Source organism: Monodelphis domestica, chromosome 7 (genome assembly GCF_027887165.1).
Source record: "Monodelphis domestica isolate mMonDom1 chromosome 7, mMonDom1.pri, whole genome shotgun sequence".
In the NCBI taxonomy this organism is placed as follows: domain Eukaryota; kingdom Metazoa; phylum Chordata; class Mammalia; order Didelphimorphia; family Didelphidae; genus Monodelphis; species Monodelphis domestica.
The window spans coordinates 158,733,790-158,747,519 of record NC_077233.1 but is presented as its reverse complement, the minus strand read 5'-3'; the positions used below and the strand labels follow the sequence as shown (position 1 = coordinate 158,747,519).

General features: G+C 32.3%; 1 protein-coding gene across 6 annotated transcripts in view; it reads right to left on the bottom strand.

Annotated features, from left to right (window-relative positions):
- The window catches only part of VPS13A (vacuolar protein sorting 13 homolog A), a 317,263-nt gene that overhangs the window by 22,530 nt on the left and 281,003 nt on the right, over positions 1 to 13,730 (bottom strand). For 5 of the 6 annotated variants that reach the window (XM_007499009.3, XM_056803980.1, XM_056803981.1 and 2 more), the window contains exons 62-68: positions 12,568 to 12,649; positions 11,897 to 12,010; positions 8,408 to 8,483; positions 8,148 to 8,311; positions 7,779 to 7,824; positions 7,560 to 7,683; positions 739 to 853 (exon numbers count right to left, since the gene is read on the bottom strand). In XM_007499009.3, the coding sequence (XP_007499071.2) occupies positions 739 to 853; positions 7,560 to 7,683; positions 7,779 to 7,824; positions 8,148 to 8,311; positions 8,408 to 8,483; positions 11,897 to 12,010; positions 12,568 to 12,649 (721 nt within the window). Of the gene's footprint in view, position 1; positions 557 to 738; positions 854 to 7,559; positions 7,684 to 7,778; positions 7,825 to 8,147; positions 8,312 to 8,407; positions 8,484 to 11,896; positions 12,011 to 12,567; positions 12,650 to 13,730 lie in introns of those variants that run through there. The other variant, XM_007499008.3, reaches the window with a different exon arrangement.

Genomic DNA, 13,730 nt, shown 5'->3' with positions numbered 1-13,730 from the left:
TAGGGAAAAAAAAAACCTGGTTATCAAGTCCATCAAAATGTTTTGCAAATAGAATATACTATGGGCAAGAGATGGGGGAGAGTAAGTAATATTTAAATGTTTGTTATGGCTCAAATAACTGTCTGAAAAGCATAAGAATAAACAGTTGTGATTCTTCATCCCAGGGCAAATATCACATGGCCTCTAAATCTCTTTGTGGAGCTAATAAAACATTGCAAAAATGACATTGAACAATTGTCAAAATAATTATTATTAGATTCACAGGTTATACAAGGCAAAGTGGATTTCAACTCATATTACTGGACTTTACATAAGTCAATCTTGTATGAAAATGTATAAGGTAAAAAATTAAAATACGACCCTACAAAACATTAAAACTCTCTAACAATCCCTATATATGTAGTTACCATTAGTAAGGTTTTTCACTTTATTAAAAACATTGCAATTGTTGTACGTAGTTTGCAAAGTTTTATGGCTATGTTGATATAAAAATTTATTGTAGGCTTTCACTTGCAAAGTCATGCATTAACTGTTTTCATATCAAACTTTTTGATACCTGTAAAAAAGAAAAAACTTTACAGTGAATAAATGTACTTTGAAATTTAAGTATTAGAAAGTTATAAAAAACAGGATTAAGTAGTTTGTGAGAAAACCTTAAAAGCCACACATTTAAATTCTTAAAAGAATTTAAACTTCAAAAACAAATTTATATTAAATGTAGTAAGATAATGATTTTACCTGTAACATCTGATTTCCAGTTCCATCCCTCAACCTGTAAGGTCTAATAACACCATCTTCATTAAAGAATCTTGGAGGACGAAGACTCTCTACTTCATCAGAAGTCTCAGTAGCTCTAGGCAAAAATAATGCAGAGGTAAAACTATGTACTAGATAATCCTTTTTGTGGTTAAGTGATCATTTCATATAATTGCTTTTCTAGTTGCCAAAATGAAAGGATAAGTCATGAGGAAGAATTAAAGTTAACAACTAATGCTTTTAGGAGGCAGCTATGTGCCTCCCTGGAGAGAGAGCCAGGTCAAGACATGGGAAGTCTTGTCTTCAAATCTGAAATACTTCCTAACTATGTGACCCGGGGTAATTCAATCAACCTCCATTTCTTAGCCCTTGCCACTCTTTTGCCTTGGAACCAATAGACAGTGTTAATTTTAAAACAGAAAGTAAGGGTTAAAAAACCCAAAACTAATGCTTTATTCTTCATGCAGAATTTGACAAATTTGAAATTATCTGTAGGGCCACTAAGTGGCACAGGGGATAGAATGCCAGTTTTAGAGTCAGAAAGCCTTATTTTACTGAGTTCAAATCTTGTTTTAGCCACTTATTAACTGTATGACCCTGAGCAAGCTGCTTGACCCTGTTTGCTTCAGTTACTCCATCTGTAAAATGAGCTGGAGAAGGAAATGGCAAACTACTTCAGGATCTTTGCCAAGAATATCCCAAATGGGATCATGAATAATGAAATATGACTGAAAATGAATGACTAATTTTAATTATCAGGATTATCAATAATATATCTAATGTAAAATCCAATAATCCTTTTCTTTTTATTGCTCATATAATAGATTCTTAATTATCTACAATTTCAGAAGTAAATCTTGGATCTCACCAGTTGGGGTTGAGGCAACAATTCACATTGATTTACATTATGAATATTTTACTGACATTTACATATAATATGTAATATTTTACCAAAATCTTTACTTTAATGCCTAACTCAGCTATGGAATTAACCCTATGGTCTCAAAGACTAAGGTAGTAAGGTACAAAGCTCTGTTAGACCATAAGCACTCTGGAAAGAATATCATGCCATCAGCAGATTATGTATGTTACCTTGTTACTGAAGGGCCAGATGATTTATTGGAACTGCTCAACATTAGTAAGCAAGTCTTTCCAATGCAGTCAAATCACATAAATATATATACACATATAAATACAAAGAGTATGTCCTGTGTAGCACCTTTTAGTTTCCAGAAAAAATGTTCTAAATCATTCTTGATTTGAGAAATGCAAATTAAAATAACTCTAAGGTACCACCTCACACCTATAAGATTGGCCAACAGGACAATGAAGGAAAAATGATAAATGTTGGAGAGAATAAGGAAAAAATGGGATACTAATACATTGCTGATGGAGTTGTGAACTAATCCAACCATTCTGGAGTACAATTTGAAACTATGACAAATGGCTATAAAATTGCAAACCCTATGATCCCATAAACCTCTACTAGGTTTGTTTCTCAAAGAGATAAAAAAAAAAGAGGGGAAATGACCTACTTGTACAGAAATATTTATAGTAGCTCTTTTTTGTGGTGGCAAAGAATTGAGAAATTGTACTGTTGTTCTATAATAAATGATAAGCAGGATAAATTCATAAAAAGGTGGAAAGACCTATATGAACTGATGTGAAACAAGCTGAAACAGAAGAACACTTTATATATTAACAGCAGTATGATGATCATCTATGAAAGACTTAGTGACACTCAGCAAAATAATCAGGACAATTCTAAAGGACGTATGACAAAGAAAGCTATTCCCCTCCAGAAAAAGAACTATTGGAGTTGGAATTCAAATCAATGTATACTACTTTTTACTTTAGTTTATTTGTGTTTTTTAATTTGTGGGGGTTTGATTTCATGTGAATATTCTCTTACAACAATGACCAATATGAAAGTATGTTTTGCATTTCACTACTTAATAGTGATTTAGAGCATTTTTGCATGACTAGAAAGCTTTAATGACTTTGAGAACTTCCTATTCATATCCTTTGACCCATTATCAATTGGAAAATGACTTGTATTCCTATACATTCAACTCATTTCTCTATATATTTATTATTTATTAGAGATGTGTTATAATTTTTTTTTGCACCATTATACTTACTCTCTATCCTATTCCTATGTTTAGTTGGCCTCTTTTCTATCAGCTCTAATTACCTTCTCTTAACCCCTTCCCCTCCTACTTTCCTATAGGGCAAGATAAATTTTTTTATACCCAATTGATTATGTAAGTTCTTCTCTCTTAGAGTCAATTGTGATGAGAGCAGGGTTCATGTGTTCCCTTCCCCACATCATCCCCTCTCCTGTAAAAGCTGTTTCCTGCCATTATTTATGTGAGATGATTTACCCCATTCTATTTTCTCCTTCCCTCTTCTCCTGAATGCATTCCTCTTTCTCATGCCTTAATTTTAGTTTATTTCTTAGATATTATCCTATCATATTCACCTCACACCCTTGCCATCTGTCTATGTCCTTCTAACTGTCCTAATAATGATAAAGTTATAAGAATCATCACGCCAGGTAGGGATATAAACAGTTTAACCTTATTAAATGGCTTTTGATTTTTCTTTCCTATTTACCTTTTAAAGCTTCTCTTGAATCTTATAGTTAATAGTCAAATTTTCCATTACCTCTGGTATTTTTTATCAGAAATGTCTGAAAGTCCTCCCCTGAATGATTATCCTCAGTTATGGTGGGTAAGTGATTTTTGTTTGAAGTCCTAGCTCTTTTGCCCTGTGGAATACATTTTAGGCCCCTTGATCCTTTAATATAAATCTTTTATTTTCCTGACTTTGACCCCACAATATTTGAATTTCTTCTTTTTGCTATTAATAATATTTTCTCCTTGGCCTGGGAGTATTGGAATCTAGCTATAATATTACTGGGAATTATTCTTTTGGAATTTTTTTCAGGAGACAATCAGTGGATTTTTTCAATTTCTTTTTTATCCTCTGGCTCTAGAATATCAGTGCAGTTTTCCTTGATGATTTCTTGAGAGATGATGTATATGCTCTTTTTAAAATCTTTGCATTCAAGTAGTCCAATAATTATTGGATTATCTCTCCTGGATTTATTTTCTAGGTCAGTTGTTTTTCCAGTGAGATATTTCACATTTTTTTCATTCTTTTGATTTTCTATGATTGTTTCTTGATTTGTCCTGGAGTCATTAGCTTCTATTTGCCCAATTTTAATTGTTATGGCATAATTTTCTTTCTTTTAAAAAATTATTAATTAATTTAGAATATTTTTCCATGGTAATATGATTATGATTTTTCTCACACCTCTTCCCTCCCTCCTCTAAGAGTTGACAAGCAATTCTAATGGATTATACATGTATCATTGCTCAACACCTATTTCCATATTATTCATATTTACAATAGAGTGATCTTTTAATGCCAATACACCAATCATATCCCCATCGAACCACATGATTGATCATATACTTTTCTTGTGCATTTCTGCTCCCACTTTCTCTGGATGTGGACAGCATTCTTTCTCTTAAGTTCCTCTGGATTGTCCTGAGTCATTACATTGCTGCTAGTAGAAAAGTCTGTTACATTTGATTGTGCCACAGTGTATCAGTCTCTGTGTATAATTTTCTGGTTCTGCTCCTTTTGCTCTGCATTAATTCCTGGAGATCTTTCCAATTCACATAGAAATCCTCCAGTTCATTATTCCTTTCAGCACAATATTATTCCATCACAATCAGGTACAAACATTTGTTCAGCCATTCCCCAAACAATGGACATGCCCTCATTTTCCAAATTTTTGTCAACACAAAGAATGAAGGTATAAATATTTTTGTACAAATCTTTTCTCTTATTATCTCTTTGGGGTACAAAACTAGTGGTGATATGGATGGGTCAAAGAGCAGGCATTCTTTAAAGCCTTTTGGGCATAGTTCCAAATTACCCTCCAGAATGGCTGGATTAATTCACAATTCAACCCGCAGTGTCTTAGTGTCCCAATTTTGCCACATTCCCTTCAACATTTATCACTTTCCTTTGCTAACATATTCCCATGACCATATTGGCCAATCTGCTAGGTGTAAGGTGGTACCTCAGCATTGTTTTGATTTGCATTTCTCTAATGAAGAGGGATTTAGAACACTTTTTCATATGATTATTGATAGTTTTGATTTCACCATGTGAAAACTGCCTATTTAGATCCCTTGACTATTTGTGAATTGAGGAATGGCTTGATTTCTTGCAAATAGAACTTAATTCCTTATATATTTGGGAAATTATACACTGACCTCAACATAATGATGTCATTTTGATCTCTTCAAGTATGAAAGAGACCAACCAAAAAAGTTATCTCATCTGAGATGACATATAAGAATAAAAGCTATTAGTCAATAAATGAGGAGTCAAAGGATAAAAACAGTTCTCAAAGGAATTAAAACTATCAACGACTTTATGAATGTATGTTCCAAATTACCAGTCAGATGAGAAATGTAAAAACAAACAACCTTGAGATTTCATCTCACACAAAGAAACTGGCTAAATTGACAAAGGACAGGAATTATTGGAGGGAATGAGGGAAGATGGTATGGTATAGCATTGTTGATATACAGTGAACTAGTGTTACCATTTTGGAAGAGATTATGTAAACAAAGAGACAAAAATAGCAGTACTCTGACAAACATTCTATTAATTATACATGCAGATCATTAATAAAAACGAAAGACCATATATATGCCAAAATATCTATAACAATTTTATGAAAACAGAGTAAACTGTCATTACTAAAGAATACACAAGTATTCCTATGCTATAAGAAATAATGAATATTCTTAAATGAGTCAGTCTAGGTAAAGTGCTACATCTTAAACAACTATATAAATGCCAGTTATTTTATTACATAGAAGCATGGAAAGGTTCATATAAACTGAGGCAAAGTAACCAGAGATAGGAAATAACATATACAATTTACAACAATGTATATGGAAAGAATAACTATAATACAATACAAATATTACAAAATTATAAAGAAAAATTGTGATGCCAAAGAAGAAATAGTAGACACTTCCATTTCTTTCTTTGCAGAAGTGGGAGGCTCATAGGTGTGTACCATAACATATATATAAAATTTTATTTTTTTATAATATTTTCCATGGTTACATGACTCATGTTCTCTCCCTCTCCTCTTTCTTCCTCCCCCCCTCCTAGAACTAACAAGGTCCACTGGGTTATATTATATACATAGCATATATTTTTAGAAATTTTTTCAATGTATTGGTCAATTTTGCTATTTTAGTTTTCAATATTCTTTTTTTCTTTCTTCAAAAAAATTTTTAGTTATATGGGAGGGGGAGAATCTGGCATAAAGGGGCAATTTTAGGTAATGTATAAATAAAAGACATTTAAAAACTTATTTTTGAAAAAAAAATAAAAATAAGCAGAGCTATTTCCTTATTAATAAATGGTAAAAAGCTTTTTTAAAGGAAGAAATCCAAGCTGTCAATAACTTTATGAAAATGGTTCAAATTGATCAGAGAAATTAACATTAAAGTAAACCTGAAATTCTACTTTACAACTATCAGATTGGAAAAACTGACAAAAAGGGAAGAATTCTAGCAAAAGAGGCATTTAAAAGAAAACCTTACTTTCTATCTTAGAATCAATATTGATTCTAGAGCAGAAAAGTAATAAGGGCTAGGCAAAAGAGGTTAAATGACTTGCCCAGGGCCACACAGCTAGAGGGTATCCAAGGCCTACTGAGTCATCTAGTTGTCCACAAAAATAGGCATATTAATGCCCTGTTAGTGGAACTATGAACTGGCTCAGCCATTCTGAAAAACAATTTTGAACTGTGTCCAAAAAGTCATTAAACTGAACATCTTTCTATCATCCCATGATATTACCATTGAGTCTATACAACAAAGAGAACAAGGAAAAGATGCTATATGTTATATATATATATATATATATATATATATATATATATAAATTGTTTGATTGATTTCTACTTTCTCTTTGTGTGTAGTGGCAAATCACAGGAAACCAAGCAGCTTATCAGTATGGAATAGCTGGACAATTATAGCAGATAATGTAATGATTTGCCACTACACACAAAGAGAAAGTAGAAATCAATCAAACAATTTATATATATTTATATATATAACATATAGCATCTTTTCCTTGTTCTCTTTGTTGTATAGACTCAATGGTAATATGATTATTAATAGAAAATTAAAATTAATAAAAAGACATAAAATAAATATGATCAGAAAAGGATATACATTGATTTTACAGCAAGTGTAAATAGACTGATTGCCTAGTGCTGTACTAATACCCAAGAATTGTTAAAAGAACAAGAAGTCTAATCCTTGAGATTCTACTTATTGTACTTGTTACTGTGGTAAAATATCTACAAAGGATCAATGCAAAAACATGGACAAGCACCACAAAAGAAAAGGAGAGGTAGATAAGACACACTAGGAGCAGAAACATTTAAAACTCAATGAGATTAATGTTACAATTTACCTTGCAGATTTTCTGTGAGTATGTTAAGGTAAATGTATGTAAGTTGTAAACTTTTGGTGGCTAAATACACTGTGTATTATCATCATAGAATTTTCAATCTCCAAAATATCTTCAGGCAAGCAAAATGAAATGAGAAATTAAGCAATTTGTACTGAATCAAATAATTACCTAAATTAGCAGGTAATTGAGGGAAGACTAGTACACAAGTTCACTGTCATGACACAAATAGTTGGTTTATCAACTTCCTTAACACTTATCTTATAGTGGAAAGAATTTACCTTTTAATTCCCTGAAAAGTGCTACTAGCCATATCAATAATTCCTCCTGTTGGTCTCGCCACAGCTCCAACTAATCCTTTCCCAACACCTTTAAAGAACCCTGCTGCTCCTTCTTTTTGGGCTCCTAGAAAAAACAACAATTTAGAATGAGAAAGACAAAAAATTTATAAATAAGAATTTTGCTAATTATGTATGATTCAAAGGAACTACTCTACTTACCTTTGATTGGCTTAGTCACTATTCCTGTTATACCACTTACAAAACCCTAGAAGAAAAAACACAATTACAAAATCATACTTTTACATAGGTGTCTTAAAACACAAAACTTTAAATTATAGATTTTAAGAAAATAATTTAGCTTTCTGTTTTCTATACATAATAATTACCTTGTTTGATTATTTTGCTTAACTCTCACAGAGTCAGAATTGCATCTTGCCGTTAAGGAAATTAAAAGCACCATATTTGTATATATGTATAACCTCCTACTGCTTTTTAGGTTTTTAAAAATGATCCTATGGGACATGATGTTCCTGGGCATATTTAATAGTTGATATAGTAGAAAATGAAGAACTAACAAGTTTTTCTTACAGATACTAAGCCTTTTCCTCCACGTGTGATGCCTTCTCTAAGACCTGCAGGTTGTTTATTCATGGCTTCTCTTCTCTTCTGCTGGTAATCTTCATCCATAGTCATGGCAGCAACACCTTTAGCCATAGCATTAGTTATTTTAGAGGCAGCACCTGCCAGTCCACCTAATAGAAATTAAAGTATATTAAGTAAACTAAACAATGTTATTTAGTACAGGTTGCAACATATCCCTCCTCAACATCACAATGATAATTGCTTACCAACAGCTCCTCCAACTAATGCTTTAAGTCCTAATGCCATACCCTCTACAAACTCCTCAGGACCCTGGATGGCTCCCTTAATGGACAAAAACAAAATTCACAATTAAAAATTCTATTAGCACTAGAATTTACAAATGAAGTTCATTTAGGGGTTAACAATGCTTCTAACACAATTTAAAACATGCTGTGACCTACTTAATGTTTAAATTGCACATGATCTCAGGTAATAGATTTAATAAGGCATGAGGAGATGTGCTTAATGTACAGCTATTGGTATCAAATACAACAGTAGTGTTACGGTTTCTGAAAATATTGTTTTGAATAAGTTAAGCATCTTGCTACAATTATATTATTAGTCAAACAATCTTTTTAAAAAAGATAATGTCAGAACAGCTGGGTGGCTCAGTGGATTGAGAGCCAGACCTGGAGAGAGCATGTCCTAGGTATAAATCTGGCCTCAGACACTTCCTAGCTGTGTGACCCTGGGCAAGTCACTTAACCCCCATTGCCTGGCCCTTCCCAATACACAGTATTGATTCTAAGACATAAGGTAAGGGTTTACAAAAATTTAACTGCTTAAAAGGATAAGGCCAAGGTAAACTTCAGCTTAGACTCTGTGAGAATGATCCTTTATTATTAATGAGTTGTTATATAAAAGAGATTTTGCTATAAAGTATGTACAAACATTGTTAAAAACAGGTTTTCTTATATAAGGAATAAGACTATATGTCCCAAAATATGATAGTAGAGAAAAATAATAAATGTTGGAGGGGATATGGCAAAATTGGAACACTGAAGCATTACAGATAAGAGTTATGAATTGATCTAACCACTCTGGAAGGCAATTTGGAATTATATCCAAAAGACTTTTAAAAGATTGTATGCCCTTTGATCTAGCAATACCACTACTAGATTTGTACCCCCAAAAGATATTAAAAAATGATTGTACAAAAATATTCATAGTCTCGATCTTTATGGTGGTAAAAAATTGAAAAATGAGGATTGGCTGGACTAATTGTGGTATATGATTGTGTTGGAATACTATTATGGTATAAGGAATGATGAACTGATTGATTTCTATATGATTTGGAAAGACCTCCATTAACTGATATGTAGTGAAATGAGTAGAACCAGGAGAACATGGTACTCAGAAACTAAAACTGCAGAATGAGCAAATGTAATTGATTTTGCTACTAACAGAAATGAAACAATCAAGAACAATCCCAAGGGCCTTATGAGAAGGAATGCTATCCACAAGAGAAAGAAATGTGGGAGTAGAAATACAGAATAAAAACGTATAATTTATCACTTGTTTATAGGGGTATATGATTTGGGGTTTTGGTTTTAAAAGATTATAACAAAAATGAATAATATGAAAATAGTCAAGTGATGATACATGTATAACCCAGTGGAACTGCTTGTCTGCTCCCAGGAGAGGGGAGAAAGAGGGTAAGGAGAGAACATAAATCATGTACTCAAAAAATCTTTTAAAATAAATAAATATATTTTTTAAAAAGATTAGAGTACAGATTTCTAGGTTAAGATGGTCCAAGAATAGTAGGGCTTTTCCTCTCCTCCCCAATGATTGAGTTAGGGTGCCTTACAAGGACAAAACCAAGATCAGAGCAGCAAATGAGCTCCACTGTAGGATGCAGAATGGAAGTTCGGACATTTCCACGCTAAAAGGGGAAATTACTCCCACCAAGGAGTGAGCTCATTACCCCTCCCCCACTCTACTTATGGTGCCAGAGTCAGAGTCAGCTCAGGGCAACAATCAATTCACAACTCCACCAACAATGCATTAATATCCTGACTTTGCCACATCCCCTCCATCATTCATTATTTTCCATTGCTGTCATGTTAGCCAATCTGCTAGGTGTGAGGTGATACCCCAGAGTTGTTTTGATTTGCATTTCTCTGATTATAAGAGATTTAGAACACTTTTTTCATGTGTTTATTAATAGTTTTGATTTCTTTAACTGAAAATTGCCTAGTCATGTCCCTTGCCCACTTATCAATTGGAGAATGGCTTGATGTCTTGTACAATTTGTTTAGCTCTTTATAAATTTGAGTAATTAGACCTTTGCCAGAGGTTTTTGTTATAAAGATGGTTTCCCAATTTTTTGCTTCCCTTCTAATTTTGGTTTGGTTTTTTAATTTGATGTAATCAAAATTATTGATTTTACATTTTGTGATTTTTTTCTAGCTTTTGCTTGGTTTTAAAGTCTTTCCTTTCCCAAAGATCTGAGATGTATACTATTCTGTGTTCACCTAATTTGCTTATAGTTTCCTTCTTTATATTCAAGTCATTCACCCATTCTGAGTTTATATTGGTGCAGGGTGTAAGATGTTGATCTAAACCTAATCTCTCCCATACTGTTTTCCAATTTTCCCAGCAGTATTTATCAAATAGTGGATTTTGGTCCCAAAAGCTGGGAACTTTGGTCTTATCATAGATTGTCCTGTTGAGGTCACTTACCACAATGTCTGTTCCACTGATCCCCTTTTCTGTCTCTTAGCCAGTACCTAATTGTTTTGATGACCACTGCTTTATAGTATAGTTTGAGATCTGGGACTGCAAAGCATCCCTCCTTCACAATTTTTTTTCATTATTTCCGTAGATATCCTTGATCTTTTGTTCTTCCAAATGAACTTGGTTATCGTTTTTTCTAATTCAGTAAAAACGTTTTTTGGTAGTTAAATGGGTATGGCACTAAATAAGTAAATTAATTTAGATAGGATTGTCATTTTTATTATGTTAGCTCATCCTACTCATGAGCACTTGATGTTTTTCCAATTGTTTAGATCTAGTTTTAATTGTGTGTAGAGTTTTGTAGTTGTGTTCATATAGTTCCTGTGTTTGTCGTGGCAGATAGATTCCCAAGTATTTTATATTGTCTAGCGTAATTTTAAATGGCATTTCTCTTTCTAATTCTTGATTCTGAGGAAGATAGCATTTAAAGAGTACTTAAATTTTAATATACTACAGAAAAATTTTTAAATAATATTTTTGAAAATAAAAATCAGTTATAAACATTGCAGGACTTGGTTTAGATGTTTTTGCATTTATTTATTTATATGTCTTTCCTTTGTGCCCTTGTAGTATTTTTTAAAAATTATTTTACAACATAACACAAATGCTAGAAGCTTTCAAAATTATGATATAAGTTAAAATTCTGAATATCCACTTTTCATAAAAGATATCCATTAACTTTTAAGCAGCAAAAAAATTGATTTTTAATTTAATTGATTTAAATTTACATTTAAGCAGCAAATCATTTATGAAAACCCCTTAAAGGGTTTGTCTTAGAAGTATTGCTTTATCTACTATGGTGTTGAGTTTCTTACAATAAAAATAACTATACAGCACTCTAAGGTTAACAAAGCACTTTTAAGTATTATCTTGTTTTCTTGACAACAATCCTAAGAGGCAAGTACTATTAAAGTTAATAATTAGCATAATATTAAAAAGAAAGAAGACTAACTCACATGATATGGTTCATAGAAAAATGCTTCTACTCCTTCAGAAAATTCTCGAATTAAGCCAAATGGATTTCCTAAAACTTCAAGTCCAAGAATAAGAACATACATCTGCTTAATGGCCTAAAAGAAAGGAGTAAAACATATCCATTAAAAATACATAGATGGCTCAAGCTTTTTATCCTATTAATATCTACCATTATTTATCTTAATCCCAAATCTAGTATTTTCCTCTTCTATGTTTAGCATTTAAGAAGGATTCTTACATTGTGTTGCTAAATGCTACAAAAGTATAATGAAGTACAATTATTTCTGAAATAGAAATTAGTAATGTGGTATTGCAAGCCAATTTAACAATCAGAGCATATTTAAGATATCTACTTATATAGCATTTGCTTTTCTAAGAAGTTACTGAAAATGTTTTTCTTTCTTGCTTTTAGTATTGTGTTTCTAAATATAAAGGCAGGTTGTTATTGCATGTGTTTGTATATGTGAGTTCCTTTAGAGCAAGGCAAGGCAAAAATATTCTAATAGGAATTAGGGTATTTTGCTTATTTGTTTAAATTTGCCTATCTTTTTGTATCCCTAGCAATTAGTATAGAGCTTGATGTATATTTGGCACTTAATGATTTTACTAGATCATCCATCTTTTCCCCTTAATATTATAATTTCAGACCAACCTGTTTTGAGTAGTGTCTTATAACTTCAGACTGTAATTGGGGTGTTGTATGGAACTGATAGTTAAGCTCAAAAAATGCTAACCTGAAATTAAAGGGGAAAAAAAGGTAAAGACTCAAAAGCTATTATTTAAAAAGTCCTATCATTCATTTAATTTTCCTTTCACATTTTTCCTTTAAAATTTAGTTCATATATATGTTTTTCCCATCTTAATCAAAAATTGTTCTATTTTACTTATATATCCTCTCTCTGGTTCTAGTCTTCTCATCTTTCTTACTATGAACCTAGTAATTTTTTTCTCACCAACTATATTTTAACAAAAACATAATTTCTGGTCATCTTTTGCATTAACTATTATTACCTCTTCTTAACTTTTCCTAAATGTTATCTAAGATCTTATCATTCATATTTGATAGGTCTACGCCCCCTTTCCCTACTTCCCCTATCAGGCCCTCCTTCCTCTGCACCTACTAGAAGTGCAGAATAAAGCAGTTCTTCTTGATAGAATGCTGTAGCTTCTTATGCCTTGACCTGACAGATTCTAGATAAAATGGTATTCTGTACCTATACTATCTGTACCATGCTAAGAACTATACAATCATGGGAACTAGCTGCCCCCTGAAACAACCAATGAGATGAATCCCAGAATACCTAATCATCTACACTCCATCTTTCCCAAACCAATAAAACACTATGTCTCTTCCTGCCCAATTGGGACCCACTGCTAACTTTCTTGGCATTGGGTCTACCCTTTGCCTTTGCTGCGCCTAATAAACCTTGCCAAATCTACCTAGTCTGTTTCTTGTGTCAGACCCCTATCAGTCAAGACCAACAATATTCTCTACAAAATTTGGTCACTTCCCTTAGTCAAATATTTCAATGATTACTATCACTTCACACATATAACCACAATTTATACCTTTAACTATACATCCTTCAAAATGCAATGGTATTTACTTAATTACTTTAATCCAGACATATTTCCTACTTCTGACATTTCATTTTAGATGAATGGATTCAGAATTTTCAGAATTTACTCTTCCTCAAAGGGCCTTTGTTTCCTTAATCATTTTCATAAACCATGGCAGAGCACAAAGATCCATAAAAAAAATTTGAGTAAGCTAGAAAAGTACTAGGCTCATGCTTTTTTTTTAATTTGCATAGT